Source organism: Sphaerodactylus townsendi, linkage group LG09, assembly GCF_021028975.2.
Source record: "Sphaerodactylus townsendi isolate TG3544 linkage group LG09, MPM_Stown_v2.3, whole genome shotgun sequence".
Lineage (NCBI taxonomy): Eukaryota > Metazoa > Chordata > Lepidosauria > Squamata > Sphaerodactylidae > Sphaerodactylus > Sphaerodactylus townsendi.
In genome coordinates this window covers 76,055,379-76,079,459 of record NC_059433.1, presented here as the reverse complement: position 1 = coordinate 76,079,459, position 24,081 = coordinate 76,055,379, and the positions used below count along the sequence as shown (strand labels likewise).

The 24,081-nt window shown below is 85.7% G+C and overlaps 1 protein-coding gene across 1 annotated transcript in view; it reads left to right on the top strand.

Annotated features, from left to right (window-relative positions):
- Positions 1-24,081, top strand: part of LOC125439490 — an 88,484-nt gene that overhangs the window by 12,471 nt on the left and 51,932 nt on the right. Inside the window, exon 4 of the mRNA XM_048508591.1 lies at positions 24-161. Within this exon, the coding sequence (XP_048364548.1) occupies positions 24-161 (138 nt within the window). The remainder of the gene's footprint in view (positions 1-23; positions 162-24,081) is intronic.

The following is a 24,081-nucleotide window of genomic DNA, read 5'->3' as shown; positions in this document are numbered from 1 at the left end:
CTCTTTCTCTCTCTTTCTCGCAGCCCAGTTGCTTGCTGGCCTTATCCCAACCCAGTAGCATCCTCTTCCCTCTGTTGTGGAGTTCCAGGGAGAAAGAAGAAATTGCTGAAACCTGAGCCGTGTGAGTGGATGGCAGAAGAGGAGGACACAGCCAGACAAAGGTGGTAATTTGACCCTCCCCCCATATTTATTCATCTGAAGGAAGCGTCTTTGAACAGGCCCCTCTGCCTGGGAGCTTTCCAAAGTTCAAAGCAAAACCAAAAGAGAGCCGGTGTCACTCTGGGGCCTTAATCTAATCACAGCCTCTCCTTTGATTTAAAAGTCCACTTGGGAGGTAGAGAATACCTCTCCAGAGCCTTTGAAAAAGGGAGGTTGAAGTTGTTTCTGCTTATCACTGTCTCGCTCTCAGAACGCAAACCCAATAGTGGCTTATTTAGAAGAATAAAAAGAGTTCAGATTTATACCCCGCCTGTCTCTTCTGTAAGGAGTCTCAAAGCGGCTTACAAATTCCTTCCCTTCCTCTCCCCGCAACAGACACCTTGTGAGGTGGGTGGGACTGAGAGAGTTCTGAGAGCACTAGGACTGGCCCACGGTCACCCAGCAGACTTTGTGTGTAGGAGTGGGGAAGCAAATCCAGTTCACCAGATTAGAGTCCGCCACTCATGTGGAGGAGTGGGAAATCAAACCCAGTCCTCCATGTGTTACTCAGGTGTAAAACCTGAGAGAAAGTCAATTAGGGGCAATATTCAGGTGACTGTTGGAACTCCAGAGCAAGAATTTGTTCTAAAAACCAGTTACAGTATCTCCTAATATGCAGTGGGCCTGGAGTACTGGGAAAAAGAAAGGCTATCAAGGAGAAAAACAAAAATTAGAAGGAGGGTGTTTCCAAGAGCGCAATGGCTCACTCATACTGCTGATTCTGGATTTTCTCAGAACTAGGGGGTCTAAAATCCAGGCCCTTCCAGCCCACCTGTCAAATTCAAGGTCCCCAATAATTGGGGAGGTGCGAACTAAGAAAAACCTGTTGTACAGCCGGCTAAATAACCCTGATCAGCAATGTGTATTCTGGGATCTCTCAGAGGTTCAACCAGATTGAAATGCTATTCCACTGGATGTCCCTAGATTTGGATGGGAACCAAGGAAGTTTGATTGGCAGAGGCAGGCAATGGCAAACTACCTCTGAACATCTCTGGTCTTGAAAAGCCTAAAAGGATACCACAAGTGGGCTGCAATTTGGAGGGTCTTCTCATCTCCTCTACCAGGGAAAAAGACTGACACAATATTACTGCCTGTCTTTTTTCTCTAATGGGATTTAAATTATCCAGATGGTTCCGTGTTTGATAAGGGAAGTTGTAGGTGGGCAAACCCCTGTGTGATTGCTTTTAAAGGCAAAATTAGATTGTTTGAAGCCATAACCACCCAACTCCAACATCCCATGTAGTTGGGTCTCCAGGGCAAAACCAGACAATCCTATCTTTTTCTTCCTTAGAACAGAATGAGGAGTCTGGTTTCAGTCAGCAAGAACTGAAGGAGGCTTAAAGTATTATATTGCTTTTTCCCTTCCTGCATCATCCTAATCTTGATGTATGTTCAATGTGCCTTTTATGGACAGATGGGGAGCCATGATCTTTCATCTTGTCTGTTGTGGGCATCAGATGTACACTGTGAATCCACGCTTTGGCCAATAGTGTTGATGCAGTTTGCCACTGATGATATATGAGTGAACGGTTTTAGCTGTGCCCAACAGAGATTTCAGTATTGACCCTGAATCTGTATGTGCCTTCCCAGAACTTTCCTGGGTTAATGGGGGGAAAAATTAGCCAATTTCAAAACTTAGTGTGAAATCAAGTAAATGCTCTCCATTTATACTCATAGCTGTGTATTGCTTATTTATCAGTTCATTTAGTTACAGTTACATTTAGTTTATCCTGCCTCTGTACCTTTAGAAAGGTCGCCAGACTCTTCACCCAGGTGAGCCTCCCCGGAAGCTGCTGGGAGTGGGGGACTGGGGTTATTTTAATGTGATTTTAATTGCTGTTGCAATTGTTATATTTTATTCATTTTTATTGTGGTTTGTATTTTTTAACTTTTGTAAGCTGCCTAGAGACACTAGAATAGTTGGTAATAACTTGCGGCCCTCCAGATGTTATAGATCATAGTTCCTATCATCCCCTTGCCAGCATCCCCCCCCCCACCCCCCCCCCCCCCCACCCCCCCCCCCCCCCACCCCCCCCCCCCCCCACCCCCCCCCCCCCCCACCCCCCCCCCCCCCCACCCCCCCCCCCCCCCACCCCCCCCCCCCCCCACCCCCCCCCCCCCCCACCCCCCCCCCCCCCCACCCCCCCCCCCCCCCACCCCCCCCCCCCCCCACCCCCCCCCCCCCCCACCCCCCCCCCCCCCCACCCCCCCCCCCCCCCACCCCCCCCCCCCCCCACCCCCCCCCCCCCCCACCCCCCCCCCCCCCCACCCCCCCCCCCCCCCACCCCCCCCCCCCCCCACCCCCCCCCCCCCCCACCCCCCCCCCCCCCCACCCCCCCCCCCCCCCACCCCCCCCCCCCCCCACCCCCCCCCCCCCCCACCCCCCCCCCCCCCCACCCCCCCCCCCCCCCACCCCCCCCCCCCCCCACCCCCCCCCCCCCCCACCCCCCCCCCCCCCCACCCCCCCCCCCCCCCACCCCCCCCCCCCCCCACCCCCCCCCCCCCCCACCCCCCCCCCCCCCCACCCCCCCCCCCCCCCACCCCCCCCCCCCCCCACCCCCCCCCCCCCCCACCCCCCCCCCCCCCCACCCCCCCCCCCCCCCACCCCCCCCCCCCCCCACCCCCCCCCCCCCCCACCCCCCCCCCCCCCCACCCCCCCCCCCCCCCACCCCCCCCCCCCCCCACCCCCCCCCCCCCCCACCCCCCCCCCCCCCCACCCCCCCCCCCCCCCACCCCCCCCCCCCCCCACCCCCCCCCCCCCCCACCCCCCCCCCCCCCCACCCCCCCCCCCCCCCACCCCCCCCCCCCCCCACCCCCCCCCCCCCCCACCCCCCCCCCCCCCCACCCCCCCCCCCCCCCACCCCCCCCCCCCCCCACCCCCCCCCCCCCCCACCCCCCCCCCCCCCCACCCCCCCCCCCCCCCACCCCCCCCCCCCCCCACCCCCCCCCCCCCCCACCCCCCCCCCCCCCCACCCCCCCCCCCCCCCACCCCCCCCCCCCCCCACCCCCCCCCCCCCCCACCCCCCCCCCCCCCCACCCCCCCCCCCCCCCACCCCCCCCCCCCCCCACCCCCCCCCCCCCCCACCCCCCCCCCCCCCCACCCCCCCCCCCCCCCACCCCCCCCCCCCCCCACCCCCCCCCCCCCCCACCCCCCCCCCCCCCCACCCCCCCCCCCCCCCACCCCCCCCCCCCCCCACCCCCCCCCCCCCCCACCCCCCCCCCCCCCCACCCCCCCCCCCCCCCACCCCCCCCCCCCCCCACCCCCCCCCCCCCCCACCCCCCCCCCCCCCCACCCCCCCCCCCCCCCACCCCCCCCCCCCCCCACCCCCCCCCCCCCCCACCCCCCCCCCCCCCCACCCCCCCCCCCCCCCACCCCCCCCCCCCCCCACCCCCCCCCCCCCCCACCCCCCCCCCCCCCCACCCCCCCCCCCCCCCACCCCCCCCCCCCCCCACCCCCCCCCCCCCCCACCCCCCCCCCCCCCCACCCCCCCCCCCCCCCACCCCCCCCCCCCCCCACCCCCCCCCCCCCCCACCCCCCCCCCCCCCCACCCCCCCCCCCCCCCACCCCCCCCCCCCCCCACCCCCCCCCCCCCCCACCCCCCCCCCCCCCCACCCCCCCCCCCCCCCACCCCCCCCCCCCCCCACCCCCCCCCCCCCCCACCCCCCCCCCCCCCCACCCCCCCCCCCCCCCACCCCCCCCCCCCCCCACCCCCCCCCCCCCCCACCCCCCCCCCCCCCCACCCCCCCCCCCCCCCACCCCCCCCCCCCCCCACCCCCCCCCCCCCCCACCCCCCCCCCCCCCCACCCCCCCCCCCCCCCACCCCCCCCCCCCCCCACCCCCCCCCCCCCCCACCCCCCCCCCCCCCCACCCCCCCCCCCCCCCACCCCCCCCCCCCCCCACCCCCCCCCCCCCCCACCCCCCCCCCCCCCCACCCCCCCCCCCCCCCACCCCCCCCCCCCCCCACCCCCCCCCCCCCCCACCCCCCCCCCCCCCCACCCCCCCCCCCCCCCACCCCCCCCCCCCCCCACCCCCCCCCCCCCCCACCCCCCCCCCCCCCCACCCCCCCCCCCCCCCACCCCCCCCCCCCCCCACCCCCCCCCCCCCCCACCCCCCCCCCCCCCCACCCCCCCCCCCCCCCACCCCCCCCCCCCCCCACCCCCCCCCCCCCCCACCCCCCCCCCCCCCCACCCCCCCCCCCCCCCACCCCCCCCCCCCCCCACCCCCCCCCCCCCCCACCCCCCCCCCCCCCCACCCCCCCCCCCCCCCACCCCCCCCCCCCCCCACCCCCCCCCCCCCCCACCCCCCCCCCCCCCCACCCCCCCCCCCCCCCACCCCCCCCCCCCCCCACCCCCCCCCCCCCCCACCCCCCCCCCCCCCCACCCCCCCCCCCCCCCACCCCCCCCCCCCCCCACCCCCCCCCCCCCCCACCCCCCCCCCCCCCCACCCCCCCCCCCCCCCACCCCCCCCCCCCCCCACCCCCCCCCCCCCCCACCCCCCCCCCCCCCCACCCCCCCCCCCCCCCACCCCCCCCCCCCCCCACCCCCCCCCCCCCCCACCCCCCCCCCCCCCCACCCCCCCCCCCCCCCACCCCCCCCCCCCCCCACCCCCCCCCCCCCCCACCCCCCCCCCCCCCCACCCCCCCCCCCCCCCACCCCCCCCCCCCCCCACCCCCCCCCCCCCCCACCCCCCCCCCCCCCCACCCCCCCCCCCCCCCACCCCCCCCCCCCCCCACCCCCCCCCCCCCCCACCCCCCCCCCCCCCCACCCCCCCCCCCCCCCACCCCCCCCCCCCCCCACCCCCCCCCCCCCCCACCCCCCCCCCCCCCCACCCCCCCCCCCCCCCACCCCCCCCCCCCCCCACCCCCCCCCCCCCCCACCCCCCCCCCCCCCCACCCCCCCCCCCCCCCACCCCCCCCCCCCCCCACCCCCCCCCCCCCCCACCCCCCCCCCCCCCCACCCCCCCCCCCCCCCACCCCCCCCCCCCCCCACCCCCCCCCCCCCCCACCCCCCCCCCCCCCCACCCCCCCCCCCCCCCACCCCCCCCCCCCCCCACCCCCCCCCCCCCCCACCCCCCCCCCCCCCCACCCCCCCCCCCCCCCACCCCCCCCCCCCCCCACCCCCCCCCCCCCCCACCCCCCCCCCCCCCCACCCCCCCCCCCCCCCACCCCCCCCCCCCCCCACCCCCCCCCCCCCCCACCCCCCCCCCCCCCCACCCCCCCCCCCCCCCACCCCCCCCCCCCCCCACCCCCCCCCCCCCCCACCCCCCCCCCCCCCCACCCCCCCCCCCCCCCACCCCCCCCCCCCCCCACCCCCCCCCCCCCCCACCCCCCCCCCCCCCCACCCCCCCCCCCCCCCACCCCCCCCCCCCCCCACCCCCCCCCCCCCCCACCCCCCCCCCCCCCCACCCCCCCCCCCCCCCACCCCCCCCCCCCCCCACCCCCCCCCCCCCCCACCCCCCCCCCCCCCCACCCCCCCCCCCCCCCACCCCCCCCCCCCCCCACCCCCCCCCCCCCCCACCCCCCCCCCCCCCCACCCCCCCCCCCCCCCACCCCCCCCCCCCCCCACCCCCCCCCCCCCCCACCCCCCCCCCCCCCCACCCCCCCCCCCCCCCACCCCCCCCCCCCCCCACCCCCCCCCCCCCCCACCCCCCCCCCCCCCCACCCCCCCCCCCCCCCACCCCCCCCCCCCCCCACCCCCCCCCCCCCCCACCCCCCCCCCCCCCCACCCCCCCCCCCCCCCACCCCCCCCCCCCCCCACCCCCCCCCCCCCCCACCCCCCCCCCCCCCCACCCCCCCCCCCCCCCACCCCCCCCCCCCCCCACCCCCCCCCCCCCCCACCCCCCCCCCCCCCCACCCCCCCCCCCCCCCACCCCCCCCCCCCCCCACCCCCCCCCCCCCCCACCCCCCCCCCCCCCCACCCCCCCCCCCCCCCACCCCCCCCCCCCCCCACCCCCCCCCCCCCCCACCCCCCCCCCCCCCCACCCCCCCCCCCCCCCACCCCCCCCCCCCCCCACCCCCCCCCCCCCCCACCCCCCCCCCCCCCCACCCCCCCCCCCCCCCACCCCCCCCCCCCCCCACCCCCCCCCCCCCCCACCCCCCCCCCCCCCCACCCCCCCCCCCCCCCACCCCCCCCCCCCCCCACCCCCCCCCCCCCCCACCCCCCCCCCCCCCCACCCCCCCCCCCCCCCACCCCCCCCCCCCCCCACCCCCCCCCCCCCCCACCCCCCCCCCCCCCCACCCCCCCCCCCCCCCACCCCCCCCCCCCCCCACCCCCCCCCCCCCCCACCCCCCCCCCCCCCCACCCCCCCCCCCCCCCACCCCCCCCCCCCCCCACCCCCCCCCCCCCCCACCCCCCCCCCCCCCCACCCCCCCCCCCCCCCACCCCCCCCCCCCCCCACCCCCCCCCCCCCCCACCCCCCCCCCCCCCCACCCCCCCCCCCCCCCACCCCCCCCCCCCCCCACCCCCCCCCCCCCCCACCCCCCCCCCCCCCCACCCCCCCCCCCCCCCACCCCCCCCCCCCCCCACCCCCCCCCCCCCCCACCCCCCCCCCCCCCCACCCCCCCCCCCCCCCACCCCCCCCCCCCCCCACCCCCCCCCCCCCCCACCCCCCCCCCCCCCCACCCCCCCCCCCCCCCACCCCCCCCCCCCCCCACCCCCCCCCCCCCCCACCCCCCCCCCCCCCCACCCCCCCCCCCCCCCACCCCCCCCCCCCCCCACCCCCCCCCCCCCCCACCCCCCCCCCCCCCCACCCCCCCCCCCCCCCACCCCCCCCCCCCCCCACCCCCCCCCCCCCCCACCCCCCCCCCCCCCCACCCCCCCCCCCCCCCACCCCCCCCCCCCCCCACCCCCCCCCCCCCCCACCCCCCCCCCCCCCCACCCCCCCCCCCCCCCACCCCCCCCCCCCCCCACCCCCCCCCCCCCCCACCCCCCCCCCCCCCCACCCCCCCCCCCCCCCACCCCCCCCCCCCCCCACCCCCCCCCCCCCCCACCCCCCCCCCCCCCCACCCCCCCCCCCCCCCACCCCCCCCCCCCCCCACCCCCCCCCCCCCCCACCCCCCCCCCCCCCCACCCCCCCCCCCCCCCACCCCCCCCCCCCCCCACCCCCCCCCCCCCCCACCCCCCCCCCCCCCCACCCCCCCCCCCCCCCACCCCCCCCCCCCCCCACCCCCCCCCCCCCCCACCCCCCCCCCCCCCCACCCCCCCCCCCCCCCACCCCCCCCCCCCCCCACCCCCCCCCCCCCCCACCCCCCCCCCCCCCCACCCCCCCCCCCCCCCACCCCCCCCCCCCCCCACCCCCCCCCCCCCCCACCCCCCCCCCCCCCCACCCCCCCCCCCCCCCACCCCCCCCCCCCCCCACCCCCCCCCCCCCCCACCCCCCCCCCCCCCCACCCCCCCCCCCCCCCACCCCCCCCCCCCCCCACCCCCCCCCCCCCCCACCCCCCCCCCCCCCCACCCCCCCCCCCCCCCACCCCCCCCCCCCCCCACCCCCCCCCCCCCCCACCCCCCCCCCCCCCCACCCCCCCCCCCCCCCACCCCCCCCCCCCCCCACCCCCCCCCCCCCCCACCCCCCCCCCCCCCCACCCCCCCCCCCCCCCACCCCCCCCCCCCCCCACCCCCCCCCCCCCCCACCCCCCCCCCCCCCCACCCCCCCCCCCCCCCACCCCCCCCCCCCCCCACCCCCCCCCCCCCCCACCCCCCCCCCCCCCCACCCCCCCCCCCCCCCACCCCCCCCCCCCCCCACCCCCCCCCCCCCCCACCCCCCCCCCCCCCCACCCCCCCCCCCCCCCACCCCCCCCCCCCCCCACCCCCCCCCCCCCCCACCCCCCCCCCCCCCCACCCCCCCCCCCCCCCACCCCCCCCCCCCCCCACCCCCCCCCCCCCCCACCCCCCCCCCCCCCCACCCCCCCCCCCCCCCACCCCCCCCCCCCCCCACCCCCCCCCCCCCCCACCCCCCCCCCCCCCCACCCCCCCCCCCCCCCACCCCCCCCCCCCCCCACCCCCCCCCCCCCCCACCCCCCCCCCCCCCCACCCCCCCCCCCCCCCACCCCCCCCCCCCCCCACCCCCCCCCCCCCCCACCCCCCCCCCCCCCCACCCCCCCCCCCCCCCACCCCCCCCCCCCCCCACCCCCCCCCCCCCCCACCCCCCCCCCCCCCCACCCCCCCCCCCCCCCACCCCCCCCCCCCCCCACCCCCCCCCCCCCCCACCCCCCCCCCCCCCCACCCCCCCCCCCCCCCACCCCCCCCCCCCCCCACCCCCCCCCCCCCCCACCCCCCCCCCCCCCCACCCCCCCCCCCCCCCACCCCCCCCCCCCCCCACCCCCCCCCCCCCCCACCCCCCCCCCCCCCCACCCCCCCCCCCCCCCACCCCCCCCCCCCCCCACCCCCCCCCCCCCCCACCCCCCCCCCCCCCCACCCCCCCCCCCCCCCACCCCCCCCCCCCCCCACCCCCCCCCCCCCCCACCCCCCCCCCCCCCCACCCCCCCCCCCCCCCACCCCCCCCCCCCCCCACCCCCCCCCCCCCCCACCCCCCCCCCCCCCCACCCCCCCCCCCCCCCACCCCCCCCCCCCCCCACCCCCCCCCCCCCCCACCCCCCCCCCCCCCCACCCCCCCCCCCCCCCACCCCCCCCCCCCCCCACCCCCCCCCCCCCCCACCCCCCCCCCCCCCCACCCCCCCCCCCCCCCACCCCCCCCCCCCCCCACCCCCCCCCCCCCCCACCCCCCCCCCCCCCCACCCCCCCCCCCCCCCACCCCCCCCCCCCCCCACCCCCCCCCCCCCCCACCCCCCCCCCCCCCCACCCCCCCCCCCCCCCACCCCCCCCCCCCCCCACCCCCCCCCCCCCCCACCCCCCCCCCCCCCCACCCCCCCCCCCCCCCACCCCCCCCCCCCCCCACCCCCCCCCCCCCCCACCCCCCCCCCCCCCCACCCCCCCCCCCCCCCACCCCCCCCCCCCCCCACCCCCCCCCCCCCCCACCCCCCCCCCCCCCCACCCCCCCCCCCCCCCACCCCCCCCCCCCCCCACCCCCCCCCCCCCCCACCCCCCCCCCCCCCCACCCCCCCCCCCCCCCACCCCCCCCCCCCCCCACCCCCCCCCCCCCCCACCCCCCCCCCCCCCCACCCCCCCCCCCCCCCACCCCCCCCCCCCCCCACCCCCCCCCCCCCCCACCCCCCCCCCCCCCCACCCCCCCCCCCCCCCACCCCCCCCCCCCCCCACCCCCCCCCCCCCCCACCCCCCCCCCCCCCCACCCCCCCCCCCCCCCACCCCCCCCCCCCCCCACCCCCCCCCCCCCCCACCCCCCCCCCCCCCCACCCCCCCCCCCCCCCACCCCCCCCCCCCCCCACCCCCCCCCCCCCCCACCCCCCCCCCCCCCCACCCCCCCCCCCCCCCACCCCCCCCCCCCCCCACCCCCCCCCCCCCCCACCCCCCCCCCCCCCCACCCCCCCCCCCCCCCACCCCCCCCCCCCCCCACCCCCCCCCCCCCCCACCCCCCCCCCCCCCCACCCCCCCCCCCCCCCACCCCCCCCCCCCCCCACCCCCCCCCCCCCCCACCCCCCCCCCCCCCCACCCCCCCCCCCCCCCACCCCCCCCCCCCCCCACCCCCCCCCCCCCCCACCCCCCCCCCCCCCCACCCCCCCCCCCCCCCACCCCCCCCCCCCCCCACCCCCCCCCCCCCCCACCCCCCCCCCCCCCCACCCCCCCCCCCCCCCACCCCCCCCCCCCCCCACCCCCCCCCCCCCCCACCCCCCCCCCCCCCCACCCCCCCCCCCCCCCACCCCCCCCCCCCCCCACCCCCCCCCCCCCCCACCCCCCCCCCCCCCCACCCCCCCCCCCCCCCACCCCCCCCCCCCCCCACCCCCCCCCCCCCCCACCCCCCCCCCCCCCCACCCCCCCCCCCCCCCACCCCCCCCCCCCCCCACCCCCCCCCCCCCCCACCCCCCCCCCCCCCCACCCCCCCCCCCCCCCACCCCCCCCCCCCCCCACCCCCCCCCCCCCCCACCCCCCCCCCCCCCCACCCCCCCCCCCCCCCACCCCCCCCCCCCCCCACCCCCCCCCCCCCCCACCCCCCCCCCCCCCCACCCCCCCCCCCCCCCACCCCCCCCCCCCCCCACCCCCCCCCCCCCCCACCCCCCCCCCCCCCCACCCCCCCCCCCCCCCACCCCCCCCCCCCCCCACCCCCCCCCCCCCCCACCCCCCCCCCCCCCCACCCCCCCCCCCCCCCACCCCCCCCCCCCCCCACCCCCCCCCCCCCCCACCCCCCCCCCCCCCCACCCCCCCCCCCCCCCACCCCCCCCCCCCCCCACCCCCCCCCCCCCCCACCCCCCCCCCCCCCCACCCCCCCCCCCCCCCACCCCCCCCCCCCCCCACCCCCCCCCCCCCCCACCCCCCCCCCCCCCCACCCCCCCCCCCCCCCACCCCCCCCCCCCCCCACCCCCCCCCCCCCCCACCCCCCCCCCCCCCCACCCCCCCCCCCCCCCACCCCCCCCCCCCCCCACCCCCCCCCCCCCCCACCCCCCCCCCCCCCCACCCCCCCCCCCCCCCACCCCCCCCCCCCCCCACCCCCCCCCCCCCCCACCCCCCCCCCCCCCCACCCCCCCCCCCCCCCACCCCCCCCCCCCCCCACCCCCCCCCCCCCCCACCCCCCCCCCCCCCCACCCCCCCCCCCCCCCACCCCCCCCCCCCCCCACCCCCCCCCCCCCCCACCCCCCCCCCCCCCCACCCCCCCCCCCCCCCACCCCCCCCCCCCCCCACCCCCCCCCCCCCCCACCCCCCCCCCCCCCCACCCCCCCCCCCCCCCACCCCCCCCCCCCCCCACCCCCCCCCCCCCCCACCCCCCCCCCCCCCCACCCCCCCCCCCCCCCACCCCCCCCCCCCCCCACCCCCCCCCCCCCCCACCCCCCCCCCCCCCCACCCCCCCCCCCCCCCACCCCCCCCCCCCCCCACCCCCCCCCCCCCCCACCCCCCCCCCCCCCCACCCCCCCCCCCCCCCACCCCCCCCCCCCCCCACCCCCCCCCCCCCCCACCCCCCCCCCCCCCCACCCCCCCCCCCCCCCACCCCCCCCCCCCCCCACCCCCCCCCCCCCCCACCCCCCCCCCCCCCCACCCCCCCCCCCCCCCACCCCCCCCCCCCCCCACCCCCCCCCCCCCCCACCCCCCCCCCCCCCCACCCCCCCCCCCCCCCACCCCCCCCCCCCCCCACCCCCCCCCCCCCCCACCCCCCCCCCCCCCCACCCCCCCCCCCCCCCACCCCCCCCCCCCCCCACCCCCCCCCCCCCCCACCCCCCCCCCCCCCCACCCCCCCCCCCCCCCACCCCCCCCCCCCCCCACCCCCCCCCCCCCCCACCCCCCCCCCCCCCCACCCCCCCCCCCCCCCACCCCCCCCCCCCCCCACCCCCCCCCCCCCCCACCCCCCCCCCCCCCCACCCCCCCCCCCCCCCACCCCCCCCCCCCCCCACCCCCCCCCCCCCCCACCCCCCCCCCCCCCCACCCCCCCCCCCCCCCACCCCCCCCCCCCCCCACCCCCCCCCCCCCCCACCCCCCCCCCCCCCCACCCCCCCCCCCCCCCACCCCCCCCCCCCCCCACCCCCCCCCCCCCCCACCCCCCCCCCCCCCCACCCCCCCCCCCCCCCACCCCCCCCCCCCCCCACCCCCCCCCCCCCCCACCCCCCCCCCCCCCCACCCCCCCCCCCCCCCACCCCCCCCCCCCCCCACCCCCCCCCCCCCCCACCCCCCCCCCCCCCCACCCCCCCCCCCCCCCACCCCCCCCCCCCCCCACCCCCCCCCCCCCCCACCCCCCCCCCCCCCCACCCCCCCCCCCCCCCACCCCCCCCCCCCCCCACCCCCCCCCCCCCCCACCCCCCCCCCCCCCCACCCCCCCCCCCCCCCACCCCCCCCCCCCCCCACCCCCCCCCCCCCCCACCCCCCCCCCCCCCCACCCCCCCCCCCCCCCACCCCCCCCCCCCCCCACCCCCCCCCCCCCCCACCCCCCCCCCCCCCCACCCCCCCCCCCCCCCACCCCCCCCCCCCCCCACCCCCCCCCCCCCCCACCCCCCCCCCCCCCCACCCCCCCCCCCCCCCACCCCCCCCCCCCCCCACCCCCCCCCCCCCCCACCCCCCCCCCCCCCCACCCCCCCCCCCCCCCACCCCCCCCCCCCCCCACCCCCCCCCCCCCCCACCCCCCCCCCCCCCCACCCCCCCCCCCCCCCACCCCCCCCCCCCCCCACCCCCCCCCCCCCCCACCCCCCCCCCCCCCCACCCCCCCCCCCCCCCACCCCCCCCCCCCCCCACCCCCCCCCCCCCCCACCCCCCCCCCCCCCCACCCCCCCCCCCCCCCACCCCCCCCCCCCCCCACCCCCCCCCCCCCCCACCCCCCCCCCCCCCCACCCCCCCCCCCCCCCACCCCCCCCCCCCCCCACCCCCCCCCCCCCCCACCCCCCCCCCCCCCCACCCCCCCCCCCCCCCACCCCCCCCCCCCCCCACCCCCCCCCCCCCCCACCCCCCCCCCCCCCCACCCCCCCCCCCCCCCACCCCCCCCCCCCCCCACCCCCCCCCCCCCCCACCCCCCCCCCCCCCCACCCCCCCCCCCCCCCACCCCCCCCCCCCCCCACCCCCCCCCCCCCCCACCCCCCCCCCCCCCCACCCCCCCCCCCCCCCACCCCCCCCCCCCCCCACCCCCCCCCCCCCCCACCCCCCCCCCCCCCCACCCCCCCCCCCCCCCACCCCCCCCCCCCCCCACCCCCCCCCCCCCCCACCCCCCCCCCCCCCCACCCCCCCCCCCCCCCACCCCCCCCCCCCCCCACCCCCCCCCCCCCCCACCCCCCCCCCCCCCCACCCCCCCCCCCCCCCACCCCCCCCCCCCCCCACCCCCCCCCCCCCCCACCCCCCCCCCCCCCCACCCCCCCCCCCCCCCACCCCCCCCCCCCCCCACCCCCCCCCCCCCCCACCCCCCCCCCCCCCCACCCCCCCCCCCCCCCACCCCCCCCCCCCCCCACCCCCCCCCCCCCCCACCCCCCCCCCCCCCCACCCCCCCCCCCCCCCACCCCCCCCCCCCCCCACCCCCCCCCCCCCCCACCCCCCCCCCCCCCCACCCCCCCCCCCCCCCACCCCCCCCCCCCCCCACCCCCCCCCCCCCCCACCCCCCCCCCCCCCCACCCCCCCCCCCCCCCACCCCCCCCCCCCCCCACCCCCCCCCCCCCCCACCCCCCCCCCCCCCCACCCCCCCCCCCCCCCACCCCCCCCCCCCCCCACCCCCCCCCCCCCCCACCCCCCCCCCCCCCCACCCCCCCCCCCCCCCACCCCCCCCCCCCCCCACCCCCCCCCCCCCCCACCCCCCCCCCCCCCCACCCCCCCCCCCCCCCACCCCCCCCCCCCCCCACCCCCCCCCCCCCCCACCCCCCCCCCCCCCCACCCCCCCCCCCCCCCACCCCCCCCCCCCCCCACCCCCCCCCCCCCCCACCCCCCCCCCCCCCCACCCCCCCCCCCCCCCACCCCCCCCCCCCCCCACCCCCCCCCCCCCCCACCCCCCCCCCCCCCCACCCCCCCCCCCCCCCACCCCCCCCCCCCCCCACCCCCCCCCCCCCCCACCCCCCCCCCCCCCCACCCCCCCCCCCCCCCACCCCCCCCCCCCCCCACCCCCCCCCCCCCCCACCCCCCCCCCCCCCCACCCCCCCCCCCCCCCACCCCCCCCCCCCCCCACCCCCCCCCCCCCCCACCCCCCCCCCCCCCCACCCCCCCCCCCCCCCACCCCCCCCCCCCCCCACCCCCCCCCCCCCCCACCCCCCCCCCCCCCCACCCCCCCCCCCCCCCACCCCCCCCCCCCCCCACCCCCCCCCCCCCCCACCCCCCCCCCCCCCCACCCCCCCCCCCCCCCACCCCCCCCCCCCCCCACCCCCCCCCCCCCCCACCCCCCCCCCCCCCCACCCCCCCCCCCCCCCACCCCCCCCCCCCCCCACCCCCCCCCCCCCCCACCCCCCCCCCCCCCCACCCCCCCCCCCCCCCACCCCCCCCCCCCCCCACCCCCCCCCCCCCCCACCCCCCCCCCCCCCCACCCCCCCCCCCCCCCACCCCCCCCCCCCCCCACCCCCCCCCCCCCCCACCCCCCCCCCCCCCCACCCCCCCCCCCCCCCACCCCCCCCCCCCCCCACCCCCCCCCCCCCCCACCCCCCCCCCCCCCCACCCCCCCCCCCCCCCACCCCCCCCCCCCCCCACCCCCCCCCCCCCCCACCCCCCCCCCCCCCCACCCCCCCCCCCCCCCACCCCCCCCCCCCCCCACCCCCCCCCCCCCCCACCCCCCCCCCCCCCCACCCCCCCCCCCCCCCACCCCCCCCCCCCCCCACCCCCCCCCCCCCCCACCCCCCCCCCCCCCCACCCCCCCCCCCCCCCACCCCCCCCCCCCCCCACCCCCCCCCCCCCCCACCCCCCCCCCCCCCCACCCCCCCCCCCCCCCACCCCCCCCCCCCCCCACCCCCCCCCCCCCCCACCCCCCCCCCCCCCCACCCCCCCCCCCCCCCACCCCCCCCCCCCCCCACCCCCCCCCCCCCCCACCCCCCCCCCCCCCCACCCCCCCCCCCCCCCACCCCCCCCCCCCCCCACCCCCCCCCCCCCCCACCCCCCCCCCCCCCCACCCCCCCCCCCCCCCACCCCCCCCCCCCCCCACCCCCCCCCCCCCCCACCCCCCCCCCCCCCCACCCCCCCCCCCCCCCACCCCCCCCCCCCCCCACCCCCCCCCCCCCCCACCCCCCCCCCCCCCCACCCCCCCCCCCCCCCACCCCCCCCCCCCCCCACCCCCCCCCCCCCCCACCCCCCCCCCCCCCCACCCCCCCCCCCCCCCACCCCCCCCCCCCCCCACCCCCCCCCCCCCCCACCCCCCCCCCCCCCCACCCCCCCCCCCCCCCACCCCCCCCCCCCCCCACCCCCCCCCCCCCCCACCCCCCCCCCCCCCCACCCCCCCCCCCCCCCACCCCCCCCCCCCCCCACCCCCCCCCCCCCCCACCCCCCCCCCCCCCCACCCCCCCCCCCCCCCACCCCCCCCCCCCCCCACCCCCCCCCCCCCCCACCCCCCCCCCCCCCCACCCCCCCCCCCCCCCACCCCCCCCCCCCCCCACCCCCCCCCCCCCCCACCCCCCCCCCCCCCCACCCCCCCCCCCCCCCACCCCCCCCCCCCCCCACCCCCCCCCCCCCCCACCCCCCCCCCCCCCCACCCCCCCCCCCCCCCACCCCCCCCCCCCCCCACCCCCCCCCCCCCCCACCCCCCCCCCCCCCCACCCCCCCCCCCCCCCACCCCCCCCCCCCCCCACCCCCCCCCCCCCCCACCCCCCCCCCCCCCCACCCCCCCCCCCCCCCACCCCCCCCCCCCCCCACCCCCCCCCCCCCCCACCCCCCCCCCCCCCCACCCCCCCCCCCCCCCACCCCCCCCCCCCCCCACCCCCCCCCCCCCCCACCCCCCCCCCCCCCCACCCCCCCCCCCCCCCACCCCCCCCCCCCCCCACCCCCCCCCCCCCCCACCCCCCCCCCCCCCCACCCCCCCCCCCCCCCACCCCCCCCCCCCCCCACCCCCCCCCCCCCCCACCCCCCCCCCCCCCCACCCCCCCCCCCCCCCACCCCCCCCCCCCCCCACCCCCCCCCCCCCCCACCCCCCCCCCCCCCCACCCCCCCCCCCCCCCACCCCCCCCCCCCCCCACCCCCCCCCCCCCCCACCCCCCCCCCCCCCCACCCCCCCCCCCCCCCACCCCCCCCCCCCCCCACCCCCCCCCCCCCCCACCCCCCCCCCCCCCCACCCCCCCCCCCCCCCACCCCCCCCCCCCCCCACCCCCCCCCCCCCCCACCCCCCCCCCCCCCCACCCCCCCCCCCCCCCACCCCCCCCCCCCCCCACCCCCCCCCCCCCCCACCCCCCCCCCCCCCCACCCCCCCCCCCCCCCACCCCCCCCCCCCCCCACCCCCCCCCCCCCCCACCCCCCCCCCCCCCCACCCCCCCCCCCCCCCACCCCCCCCCCCCCCCACCCCCCCCCCCCCCCACCCCCCCCCCCCCCCACCCCCCCCCCCCCCCACCCCCCCCCCCCCCCACCCCCCCCCCCCCCCACCCCCCCCCCCCCCCACCCCCCCCCCCCCCCACCCCCCCCCCCCCCCACCCCCCCCCCCCCCCACCCCCCCCCCCCCCCACCCCCCCCCCCCCCCACCCCCCCCCCCCCCCACCCCCCCCCCCCCCCACCCCCCCCCCCCCCCACCCCCCCCCCCCCCCACCCCCCCCCCCCCCCACCCCCCCCCCCCCCCACCCCCCCCCCCCCCCACCCCCCCCCCCCCCCACCCCCCCCCCCCCCCACCCCCCCCCCCCCCCACCCCCCCCCCCCCCCACCCCCCCCCCCCCCCACCCCCCCCCCCCCCCACCCCCCCCCCCCCCCACCCCCCCCCCCCCCCACCCCCCCCCCCCCCCACCCCCCCCCCCCCCCACCCCCCCCCCCCCCCACCCCCCCCCCCCCCCACCCCCCCCCCCCCCCACCCCCCCCCCCCCCCACCCCCCCCCCCCCCCACCCCCCCCCCCCCCCACCCCCCCCCCCCCCCACCCCCCCCCCCCCCCACCCCCCCCCCCCCCCACCCCCCCCCCCCCCCACCCCCCCCCCCCCCCACCCCCCCCCCCCCCCACCCCCCCCCCCCCCCACCCCCCCCCCCCCCCACCCCCCCCCCCCCCCACCCCCCCCCCCCCCCACCCCCCCCCCCCCCCACCCCCCCCCCCCCCCACCCCCCCCCCCCCCCACCCCCCCCCCCCCCCACCCCCCCCCCCCCCCACCCCCCCCCCCCCCCACCCCCCCCCCCCCCCACCCCCCCCCCCCCCCACCCCCCCCCCCCCCCACCCCCCCCCCCCCCCACCCCCCCCCCCCCCCACCCCCCCCCCCCCCCACCCCCCCCCCCCCCCACCCCCCCCCCCCCCCACCCCCCCCCCCCCCCACCCCCCCCCCCCCCCACCCCCCCCCCCCCCCACCCCCCCCCCCCCCCACCCCCCCCCCCCCCCACCCCCCCCCCCCCCCACCCCCCCCCCCCCCCACCCCCCCCCCCCCCCACCCCCCCCCCCCCCCACCCCCCCCCCCCCCCACCCCCCCCCCCCCCCACCCCCCCCCCCCCCCACCCCCCCCCCCCCCCACCCCCCCCCCCCCCCACCCCCCCCCCCCCCCACCCCCCCCCCCCCCCACCCCCCCCCCCCCCCACCCCCCCCCCCCCCCACCCCCCCCCCCCCCCACCCCCCCCCCCCCCCACCCCCCCCCCCCCCCACCCCCCCCCCCCCCCACCCCCCCCCCCCCCCACCCCCCCCCCCCCCCACCCCCCCCCCCCCCCACCCCCCCCCCCCCCCACCCCCCCCCCCCCCCACCCCCCCCCCCCCCCACCCCCCCCCCCCCCCACCCCCCCCCCCCCCCACCCCCCCCCCCCCCCACCCCCCCCCCCCCCCACCCCCCCCCCCCCCCACCCCCCCCCCCCCCCACCCCCCCCCCCCCCCACCCCCCCCCCCCCCCACCCCCCCCCCCCCCCACCCCCCCCCCCCCCCACCCCCCCCCCCCCCCACCCCCCCCCCCCCCCACCCCCCCCCCCCCCCACCCCCCCCCCCCCCCACCCCCCCCCCCCCCCACCCCCCCCCCCCCCCACCCCCCCCCCCCCCCACCCCCCCCCCCCCCCACCCCCCCCCCCCCCCACCCCCCCCCCCCCCCACCCCCCCCCCCCCCCACCCCCCCCCCCCCCCACCCCCCCCCCCCCCCACCCCCCCCCCCCCCCACCCCCCCCCCCCCCCACCCCCCCCCCCCCCCACCCCCCCCCCCCCCCACCCCCCCCCCCCCCCACCCCCCCCCCCCCCCACCCCCCCCCCCCCCCACCCCCCCCCCCCCCCACCCCCCCCCCCCCCCACCCCCCCCCCCCCCCACCCCCCCCCCCCCCCACCCCCCCCCCCCCCCACCCCCCCCCCCCCCCACCCCCCCCCCCCCCCACCCCCCCCCCCCCCCACCCCCCCCCCCCCCCACCCCCCCCCCCCCCCACCCCCCCCCCCCCCCACCCCCCCCCCCCCCCACCCCCCCCCCCCCCCACCCCCCCCCCCCCCCACCCCCCCCCCCCCCCACCCCCCCCCCCCCCCACCCCCCCCCCCCCCCACCCCCCCCCCCCCCCACCCCCCCCCCCCCCCACCCCCCCCCCCCCCCACCCCCCCCCCCCCCCACCCCCCCCCCCCCCCACCCCCCCCCCCCCCCACCCCCCCCCCCCCCCACCCCCCCCCCCCCCCACCCCCCCCCCCCCCCACCCCCCCCCCCCCCCACCCCCCCCCCCCCCCACCCCCCCCCCCCCCCACCCCCCCCCCCCCCCACCCCCCCCCCCCCCCACCCCCCCCCCCCCCCACCCCCCCCCCCCCCCACCCCCCCCCCCCCCCACCCCCCCCCCCCCCCACCCCCCCCCCCCCCCACCCCCCCCCCCCCCCACCCCCCCCCCCCCCCACCCCCCCCCCCCCCCACCCCCCCCCCCCCCCACCCCCCCCCCCCCCCACCCCCCCCCCCCCCCACCCCCCCCCCCCCCCACCCCCCCCCCCCCCCACCCCCCCCCCCCCCCACCCCCCCCCCCCCCCACCCCCCCCCCCCCCCACCCCCCCCCCCCCCCACCCCCCCCCCCCCCCACCCCCCCCCCCCCCCACCCCCCCCCCCCCCCACCCCCCCCCCCCCCCACCCCCCCCCCCCCCCACCCCCCCCCCCCCCCACCCCCCCCCCCCCCCACCCCCCCCCCCCCCCACCCCCCCCCCCCCCCACCCCCCCCCCCCCCCACCCCCCCCCCCCCCCACCCCCCCCCCCCCCCACCCCCCCCCCCCCCCACCCCCCCCCCCCCCCACCCCCCCCCCCCCCCACCCCCCCCCCCCCCCACCCCCCCCCCCCCCCACCCCCCCCCCCCCCCACCCCCCCCCCCCCCCACCCCCCCCCCCCCCCACCCCCCCCCCCCCCCACCCCCCCCCCCCCCCACCCCCCCCCCCCCCCACCCCCCCCCCCCCCCACCCCCCCCCCCCCCCACCCCCCCCCCCCCCCACCCCCCCCCCCCCCCACCCCCCCCCCCCCCCACCCCCCCCCCCCCCCACCCCCCCCCCCCCCCACCCCCCCCCCCCCCCACCCCCCCCCCCCCCCACCCCCCCCCCCCCCCACCCCCCCCCCCCCCCACCCCCCCCCCCCCCCACCCCCCCCCCCCCCCACCCCCCCCCCCCCCCACCCCCCCCCCCCCCCACCCCCCCCCCCCCCCACCCCCCCCCCCCCCCACCCCCCCCCCCCCCCACCCCCCCCCCCCCCCACCCCCCCCCCCCCCCACCCCCCCCCCCCCCCACCCCCCCCCCCCCCCACCCCCCCCCCCCCCCACCCCCCCCCCCCCCCACCCCCCCCCCCCCCCACCCCCCCCCCCCCCCACCCCCCCCCCCCCCCACCCCCCCCCCCCCCCACCCCCCCCCCCCCCCACCCCCCCCCCCCCCCACCCCCCCCCCCCCCCACCCCCCCCCCCCCCCACCCCCCCCCCCCCCCACCCCCCCCCCCCCCCACCCCCCCCCCCCCCCACCCCCCCCCCCCCCCACCCCCCCCCCCCCCCACCCCCCCCCCCCCCCACCCCCCCCCCCCCCCACCCCCCCCCCCCCCCACCCCCCCCCCCCCCCACCCCCCCCCCCCCCCACCCCCCCCCCCCCCCACCCCCCCCCCCCCCCACCCCCCCCCCCCCCCACCCCCCCCCCCCCCCACCCCCCCCCCCCCCCACCCCCCCCCCCCCCCACCCCCCCCCCCCCCCACCCCCCCCCCCCCCCACCCCCCCCCCCCCCCACCCCCCCCCCCCCCCACCCCCCCCCCCCCCCACCCCCCCCCCCCCCCACCCCCCCCCCCCCCCACCCCCCCCCCCCCCCACCCCCCCCCCCCCCCACCCCCCCCCCCCCCCACCCCCCCCCCCCCCCACCCCCCCCCCCCCCCACCCCCCCCCCCCCCCACCCCCCCCCCCCCCCACCCCCCCCCCCCCCCACCCCCCCCCCCCCCCACCCCCCCCCCCCCCCACCCCCCCCCCCCCCCACCCCCCCCCCCCCCCACCCCCCCCCCCCCCCACCCCCCCCCCCCCCCACCCCCCCCCCCCCCCACCCCCCCCCCCCCCCACCCCCCCCCCCCCCCACCCCCCCCCCCCCCCACCCCCCCCCCCCCCCACCCCCCCCCCCCCCCACCCCCCCCCCCCCCCACCCCCCCCCCCCCCCACCCCCCCCCCCCCCCACCCCCCCCCCCCCCCACCCCCCCCCCCCCCCACCCCCCCCCCCCCCCACCCCCCCCCCCCCCCACCCCCCCCCCCCCCCACCCCCCCCCCCCCCCACCCCCCCCCCCCCCCACCCCCCCCCCCCCCCACCCCCCCCCCCCCCCACCCCCCCCCCCCCCCACCCCCCCCCCCCCCCACCCCCCCCCCCCCCCACCCCCCCCCCCCCCCACCCCCCCCCCCCCCCACCCCCCCCCCCCCCCACCCCCCCCCCCCCCCACCCCCCCCCCCCCCCACCCCCCCCCCCCCCCACCCCCCCCCCCCCCCACCCCCCCCCCCCCCCACCCCCCCCCCCCCCCACCCCCCCCCCCCCCCACCCCCCCCCCCCCCCACCCCCCCCCCCCCCCACCCCCCCCCCCCCCCACCCCCCCCCCCCCCCACCCCCCCCCCCCCCCACCCCCCCCCCCCCCCACCCCCCCCCCCCCCCACCCCCCCCCCCCCCCACCCCCCCCCCCCCCCACCCCCCCCCCCCCCCACCCCCCCCCCCCCCCACCCCCCCCCCCCCCCACCCCCCCCCCCCCCCACCCCCCCCCCCCCCCACCCCCCCCCCCCCCCACCCCCCCCCCCCCCCACCCCCCCCCCCCCCCACCCCCCCCCCCCCCCACCCCCCCCCCCCCCCACCCCCCCCCCCCCCCACCCCCCCCCCCCCCCACCCCCCCCCCCCCCCACCCCCCCCCCCCCCCACCCCCCCCCCCCCCCACCCCCCCCCCCCCCCACCCCCCCCCCCCCCCACCCCCCCCCCCCCCCACCCCCCCCCCCCCCCACCCCCCCCCCCCCCCACCCCCCCCCCCCCCCACCCCCCCCCCCCCCCACCCCCCCCCCCCCCCACCCCCCCCCCCCCCCACCCCCCCCCCCCCCCACCCCCCCCCCCCCCCACCCCCCCCCCCCCCCACCCCCCCCCCCCCCCACCCCCCCCCCCCCCCACCCCCCCCCCCCCCCACCCCCCCCCCCCCCCACCCCCCCCCCCCCCCACCCCCCCCCCCCCCCACCCCCCCCCCCCCCCACCCCCCCCCCCCCCCACCCCCCCCCCCCCCCACCCCCCCCCCCCCCCACCCCCCCCCCCCCCCACCCCCCCCCCCCCCCACCCCCCCCCCCCCCCACCCCCCCCCCCCCCCACCCCCCCCCCCCCCCACCCCCCCCCCCCCCCACCCCCCCCCCCCCCCACCCCCCCCCCCCCCCACCCCCCCCCCCCCCCACCCCCCCCCCCCCCCACCCCCCCCCCCCCCCACCCCCCCCCCCCCCCACCCCCCCCCCCCCCCACCCCCCCCCCCCCCCACCCCCCCCCCCCCCCACCCCCCCCCCCCCCCACCCCCCCCCCCCCCCACCCCCCCCCCCCCCCACCCCCCCCCCCCCCCACCCCCCCCCCCCCCCACCCCCCCCCCCCCCCACCCCCCCCCCCCCCCACCCCCCCCCCCCCCCACCCCCCCCCCCCCCCACCCCCCCCCCCCCCCACCCCCCCCCCCCCCCACCCCCCCCCCCCCCCACCCCCCCCCCCCCCCACCCCCCCCCCCCCCCACCCCCCCCCCACACACCCCCCCACCCCCCCCACCCCCCCTCCCCCCCACCCCCCCCCCCCCCCACCCCCCCCCCCCACCACCCCCCCCCCCCCCCCCCCCCCCCCCCCCCCCCCCCCCCCCCCCCCCCCCCCCCCCCCACCCCCACCCCCCCCCCCCCCCCCCCCCCCCCCCCCCCCCCCCCCCCCCCCCCACCCCACCCAGCCAGCCAGCCAGCCAGCCAGCCAGCCAGCCAGCCAGCCAGCCAGCCAGCCAGCCAGCCAGCCAGCCAGCCAGCCAGCCAGCCAGCCAGCCAGCCAGCCAGCCAGCCAGCCAGCCAGCCATTCATTCATTCATTCATTCATTCATTCATTCATTCATTCATTCATTCATTCATTCATTCATTCATTCATTCATTCATTCATTATTGGATTTTTATAGCGCCCTCCCCTGGAGGGCTCAGGGCGGTGTACAAATAAATATATGCAGACAGGGGGAAGTTAAAAACCAGTTCAAATATAATACAAGCCCTGTCTCCTTATTAAAACCAATAACAGCAATACAGTCAGCATCCGAGAACTAAAACCGACCCCCCTCAGGGAACCCCAAAAGGCCCCCCCCTAAATGGGCCACATAATAAACAGAGAACAAGGGGAGGAGGGGAGGGGACCTTCAGAGTGGCCATTTTCTCCAGGGAAACTGACCTTGGTCATTTGGAGAATAATTGTAAAGTAGCATGAGATCTCCGTTTGTCAACTAGAGTTTGGCAACCCTAACTATGTCTTTAAAACAACAATACTTACCTTTACCTGGGGGGAGGCAGATCCACTTGTGGAGGTGGTGTGGGTCCGTGCTGGTGGATTTGCTCTCCTCAAGGCACTCATCCCGGTGGAGGGGCAAATGCACCGACAGGTGGACACCGCAGCCTTCTGGCACGCCTGGATGTAGCAATGGCTGCCGTGTCAGTCAATTTCCGTGCCACCAAGCCCATCCCGGGGTGCCGAGTGGGGGCATTGCCGAAGAAGAGCTACATGCCCACCAGGAGTAGGGAGCTGGCTTTGGTTGGGTTCCACCCCATGCTTGCAACCAGGTACACCACGCCCCGAAGTGTATACACCACCGTTTTGGGTGGCATGAGTCCATGAAGTCCCATGGAGGGTTTTCCGGTGATAGGTTTTTTTTAAAAAAATCCTTCTGCCTCCCCACGCTGCCAGAAAGTCATCTGGAGGCAGCAGGGTAGCTGCAGCACTGTCCCCGTCTGCCCGGGGCCCTGGATTGGGTTGCTCGTCAGGTACACTTCCTAACAAAACCGCATAAGGCAAGCCAGTTGTATTACTGTATGCTATTTCACTTCTGTGCAGATTGTTTGCCAGTGAACAGTTGTTTGCCAAACTTCTTTGTGAGATTACTGCGAAAGAATAAAGTGAGGAATTGTGAATTTTGTAAATACTGGCCGGCTCAGACAAACTAAAAAACCCAGTACATCCAAGGGCAACAAAAGTCTCTGTCCACTTAGTAGGGAGACAAAGAAGATTAGTGAACTTGGCCCAAATCACAACTATTATAAGCAAGGCTGAGAATCAAAAAAAATAAATAACTGCTATTTCTCTGGCGCTATGTTCTGTCAACAAAGAGGTGACAACAGTCCACAGTAAGAATGGGTAGTTTTATGTGCCAAAGTACCACTTTGACCTATCAACATAGTCAGAGCCAGTGTGGTGTAGTGGTTAAGAGCAGATGGATTCTAATCTGGAGAACCGGGTTTGATTCCCCACTCCTCCACCTGAGTGGCAGAGGTTTATTTATTTTTTATTTATTTATTTTTTAAGCTTTTATACCGCCCCATCCCCGGAGGGCTCTGGTGAACCAGATGTGTTTCCACACTCCTACGTTGGGTGGCCTTGGGCTAATCATGGTTCTCTTAGAACTCTCTCAGCCCGATCTGCCTCACAAGGTGTCAGTTGTGGGGAGAGAAAGGGAAAGGAGCTTGTAAGCCACCTTGAGTCTCCTTACAGGAGAGAAAGGTGTGATATAAATCCAAACTCTTCTTCTTCACAATAGAGCCCACATTTTGTTGGTTCTATTCCCCTCCCAATCTTTATCAGTTTCCCAACCTAG